Raw genomic sequence first — 5,743 nt, 5'->3', positions numbered from 1 at the left:
AAAGAAAGAAAGAAAGAAGGGTACAGAGAATGGTTGAGTAGCTTGGTGGGAGCAGAGTACTTTTGGGATGTGGGAGAAGGAAGACTAGACGGGTCTCCATAAAACCTCAGTGGGTAGCAGCGCCTGGCTAAGGACCTGGAACTCTACTGTAAAGAACGAGCCTCTCGGCTGAGCTTTGAAAAGGAGGACTGGTATGAACAGAGCTTGAATGAAAGATCATTCTCCTGACAGCAAGAAGGAAACCAAAGGAAGAGAGGCTGGAAGCAAGGACCAGTCAGAATTCATTACCAAAGTCCAGGTGTGAGAGTCTGAACTAGCCTAGCAGGACCTGGAAGGGGTGGGTTAGAGTTGATGAAGGAACCTGCAGAGTGGATGTCTTATTTTTCAGTTATTCCTCTGTTCTAAAATATCCACTGGGACCTTTTTATTTTATTGAGATAACTAGAGAGTCTTATAAAGTTATAAAAAAACAATACAAGGAGATCCCTTGTGCACTTTTCTCAGCTTCCTCGGAAGGTAACATACTACAAAACCATAGTAAAAACATCCCAACCAGGGCATTGATGTTGATGCAATTCACCAGTCTCTGATTACCAAAGTTTTACTTGTACTGGTGTGTGTGTGTGTACACACGTGCATATCATTTGATTCTTTTTCATATATTCTACTTCTCTGTTGAAACTTTCTTTTCATTTGTTTCAAGAGTCTTCACCCTTAATTCCTGGAACATGGTTATAAATAGTCTTTAAAGTCTTTCTGTGTTCACTGTAACATCTGTGTTATCTTGAAGCTGCCATGCTTATCTTTTTCCTTGCACGATGTGGAGATTTTCCTGATTTTTCATATTTTGAATAATTTTGGATCGTAACCTACACATTTTGAACATCATGACATGGTGTTCTGGGTCTTATTTAAGTCATAGGGAGTATACTGAAAGTTCTGCTTGTTGTCTGTTGACATCCACGTGGGTTCAGGCTGGAAGTTCTAGCCCACCTTCTGTGCACTGTGGCCCCAAGGTCAGTTCAGTTTCTACCACCATGGCTGTGCTGCTTAGATCCATCTCACATGTCATGCTACCCAGTGGTCAGTCTGGGACCTGAGCAGCGATCTGCCAAGGAGACCAAGGCCTTTGGTCAGATCCATACATGCATCACTTGGAGCAGGCCTAGGAATTCACATCCAGCCTTCCGAGGTCGCTTTTTAGAGTCCCTCTCCAATAGCTCCCTAACACTCTGGGCTCAAGAGAGCCCTTTCTGGTATTCAGAGTAGAATTCTAGGCTTTAGTTTCCCTGCTGAATCATACAATCTCCTCAGAACAATTCCACCTCCTTGGTAACATGGTGAGAAAACAAGAAAAACCAAGGGGGGTTCCATCTGTGGTTCCTGGGACCTCAGTTCCTCTGGTCAGAGATGAGGGTTTTCCTTCCTTGGGGTTCTAGGTGCCTGTACACTGAAGCACTGCTGAGGACTGGAGTGGGAGAGAACCAAGGGGGAAAAGCAAGCAAGAAAGAAAACAGGGAATTTCTTCCATGACCTGTCTAACAGGAGACCCCTTTTCAGCTCCCTAGACTAGAAAGAGAGGGGGTTGCTCTTGGAGCTTCCTGTTATACCCACAGTGTACTTCTGAGTTTTAGCTTAAAGGCCAATCAACTACAACAGCATCAGAAAATATAAAGTACCCATGAATAGATCTAACAAAACAGGTATAAAATACCTATAGAAAATATTATTCAATCTTATTAGGATATATTTTAAGTATCTAATTAAATAGAAAGATATTCTAAGCTCATAAAATACAGACTATTATAAAGATGTCAGTTCTTTCCAAGTTGATTTAAGGTTTAAATGAAATACCACTTAATACCGCAACAGATTTTTTTTTAAATAAAGTTAAGAGCTTATTTTAAATTTATATGGAAGTATGATTTACAAAGGCCCCAAATAGGCAAGACAATCACCAAGAATAAGGTAGGAAGCTTTCCTCTACTGGATATCAAGACTTATTTCTTAAAACTGTAATAATTAGGGAGTGCAGTATTGACACAGGGTATTCAAATAGCCCAATGGAACAGAACAGAAAAGCCAGCCAAATTCTTGGATGAAATCCTTTCATCCTGGTAGAAAGCCTCCTGCTTCAGCCATTGATGAACTAACAAGTGCTTATGTGAATACAAAATTACAAACTACTCTCACCGTCCATTTAAAGCTTAAAAACTTTGCTGAAAGAAGAAAAGATTGGCATTATAAAACAATCGCAAGACAAAACCCAAGATAACAATTAACAATTGTGCGATGGATAGAAAGGGCACACAAAGTTAGAGAGTGGAGAGATTAAAGAGAGCTGGATTCATCAGGGAAGTTCCCATGGAGACCCAGGATCTGCACGAGGAGGAGAAGAATGGTGAGGTCCTCGAAACGCAGAAGTTACCGTACCCAGATAAAGAGCATGAGACGAATTATGAAGGGAGGAATAAGGAAAAATTAGGGGAAAGACAGAGAAGAGAGGTAACAAACCCCAGTCAACAGTGCAGCAGTGGGAGCCTACATCAAATACAGAAAGAGGACTCTGGCTCCCGGGTTCAAAGACTCAGGACTTTCTAATAAAGAAGTCACTGAACACCCTTGAATAAGGAACATAAAGCTGGTTGTGTTTTATAAAAGATTTGAAGGAGGGATAAAATCTAGCTTTGAGATCAGATGAGGGGGTGATAAAGATACAGAGATAACAGGAAAGAAAAGGGGGGGAACAAATCTGAAGTTCTTTTTGGAGGAGCAGAATTCAATAATCAGGGGTGAGGTTTAAAAACACATAAGATGCAGGTTTTATTAAATCCAGGTTCCACAGCTAGCTACCAATGTAAACATTAGACATTTCACAAATAAAATTAAAATGCCGAAGAAGGCAGCTACCTTTCTGTTTGACCTACCAGTGTTGACTTTTGACGTTACATGAGCTACATCAACTTTCTGGGACCTACTGAGAGGTACGGCAGCTTTTGCAGCAGGGGTGTGTACTACATTCTTTCTTCGATCTTTTGCTTTACTTATCTTTGAAAGAGGTGCAAAAATACCTGAAGAAGGATGTAGAATTTTAGCGTTAAACAATTAAAAGCATCTCAAAGAGGCAAGTAAACATCTTACTAGTAAAAAACTTGAAGCTCTTTTTTGGTGCCTGTATGTCCTGCAGTGAAAGGGAGAAAAAAAATTAGGCAAAAGCGCTTTCCCTCCCAGAGCTCACGGTCTCGTTGCCAACACTGACAACACGCCAATAATTTAAGAGCCACGTAAAAGATACCCCATCAGGTATGAAGCGAAATTCGGGGGAAAAGAGAAATGAGTAAAGCTAATAGTTCTGCATTGTTGCTGAGCCATTGGCAAGTAACACTGAGATATAAAATCTTATTTCTCCATGTCACTTTTTACCTCCTTTGGAACTTAAGTTTATCCCATACTGTCGTCTTTCCATCTATGTCTTATCTCTCCTACAGACTGTGCACCTTCGAAAGACAAAATTCTAACATTACTCAACCCTGCCTTGCCTCGCTGTACCTAAACACAGCGTCTTACACATAGTAGGGATATAACAAATCTTTCAGACTGTAAAACAAAATCTCCCCTAAAAGCTGAGCCCTCAGTCCCGGCTGGTCAGAAACAATGCAGTGTACGGGGGAGGGATGGTGTGAGGGGCGGGGACGGCGATCCACAGCAGCCGGGAGTATAAAATTCTAGCGAGAAGGAGTTCACCCAGGCAATAAAATTGTCAGTATGAATAAGTATGCCCAGACATTAGAGACAGCGCATACAGACTATAAATATCATGATAATCTGGCTCAGATATTTAAAAAGAGAAAATAAAGTCGTAATGTGTGAATGCCCCTCTCTCACTTGAGTGTTTACAATCTAACAAATACACATGATGACTAAAATGGACTGTAGTAAAAATAACATGTTAAAATAGGGTAAAAATGCTCAAGACTACAAAAAATTAGTGGGTTATTTTTAGCTAAAAGTGCCAACCGTACCACTTTTCTGCTAATCTTGAAATTCTCTCCTAACCTTGAATTCTATACTATTTTACCCGGATTTTTCTGCCTTTTTTTTTTTGTCTTATTCACAATGCTTTCTCTTCTATCTCCTACGCACAAAACTTTCTTTAACTTTTTATGCTTTCTGTGAATTTTCTTCCTTCCCAAACACACATACACATTCTCTCTCTCTACTCACACCCCTTCCCCCAGCGGTGGTGATAATGATGATTATAACCAATGTTGCCAAGTGTTTCGAGAAAAAGTTATTTTACACTCTTAGAATGCAAAAATCCTGACCTAATCTACTTTGTGGAATTAATTATAAAGAAATAATTATATTTATAGGTGTAGATGAAGGTTACAAGGTTACCCTCATACACTATAAGAACAGACACATTTCTGGGGGTGGCACCTGTGGCTCAAAGGAGTAGGGCACTGGCTCCATATGCCAGAGGTGGTGGATTCAAACCCAGCCCCAACCAAAAAAAAGATAAAAAAGAACAGACACAGCTAAAACAATTTCTAGTTTACTAGAATGTCCCGATTTCTAGTTTATTGCTATAATCTGATCACACTTCTGAAAACTATCAGCAGAAAATAATCTGAACAGGAGGAAAAGACTATATACCTGACTACGTCATTATGACGTAGTCATATACAATGTTTATGAATAATAAATTTACATTCATATGCATTGTATATGTATATGTACACATACATGTACATATATGTATATGTATAGATTCATATACATTGTATACATTCATATACATTGTTTATACATTGTTTATGAATAATAATTCATAAATGGGAGAAAACATAACTGGCAATATGACAAAGTATAGCTATAAACTACTATATCACCATTACTATTAACAATTAAAACAATAAATATCACATTATACAGAAAAAATATGAAAAGTAAATCAAGAAATAAAAATATCATTTATCTAATTATATTATGAACACATTGCAGAAAACTCTATGTATAGAGATAGGCAGGATGGGAAAAAACTGAAAATTACAACTTTTTCAGACTACGTGTTCTTTTTCCAATGTGTTTGTAATGTCACAATAATGTTGTTCAATAAATGTTTTTCTTCATTTGAGGGGAAATACGTGGTTTTTCTTTGAAGATCTTACCAGAAAATATCTGTGTGCTAATATTTGTTTTTGTAAAGGATTCAATATTTAATTTGATCACTTAAAAAAAACCTCTCAAGTATATAAAACCTCACCTATGGAGTTTTCACTCTTCTTATCTTTTTAGTTAACCACATCAATTTGTGGAGAACCAAAACCAAACTTAGAGCAGTGACCAGACGCACAGTGCATGACTGCCCTCACTGCTCAGTTACTGAGCAGTTGGACTGCTGGAGGGGTCAGTTACTGCTGGAGGGGTTGTTCTCAGATTTTTAAATGATATAGATCTTAACCTGTAAGGTTTAACTGAAAGTAAACATATTATGAAGAATTCTTTTAAAAGATATGCATACATTTCCAGATAAACATGGCCCACCAAACATGTGTGTTGAACTCCAATTCCTATTGGTAAAAAACCCCACTGTCAGTAAAAAAGAAAGATGGCATAAACTCTAAGGAAAAAAACAAAGAGCGAAAAAGTACTAAAAGCTTCCAAGAGGAGGGGAAAGGTCAAAAACAGAAGACAGACTTCAAAGCTTTTAACCAGCAACACTGGAAGCCCAAGGTACTGG

General features: G+C 38.4%; 1 protein-coding gene across 1 annotated transcript in view; it reads right to left on the bottom strand.

Annotated features, from left to right (window-relative positions):
* Positions 1 to 5,743, bottom strand: part of CLIP4 (CAP-Gly domain containing linker protein family member 4) — a 61,003-nt gene that overhangs the window by 26,163 nt on the left and 29,097 nt on the right. The window contains 1 exon segment of the mRNA XM_003787497.2: positions 2,928 to 3,071. Within this exon segment, the coding sequence (XP_003787545.1) occupies positions 2,928 to 3,071 (144 nt within the window).

The sequence above is a fragment of the Otolemur garnettii genome, unplaced genomic scaffold (assembly GCF_000181295.1).
Source record: "Otolemur garnettii isolate 467f Iridium unplaced genomic scaffold, OtoGar3 scaffold00022, whole genome shotgun sequence".
Lineage (NCBI taxonomy): Eukaryota > Metazoa > Chordata > Mammalia > Primates > Galagidae > Otolemur > Otolemur garnettii.
Note: the sequence above shows the minus strand (reverse complement) of the source record. Positions and strands in the feature narration are given on the sequence as shown.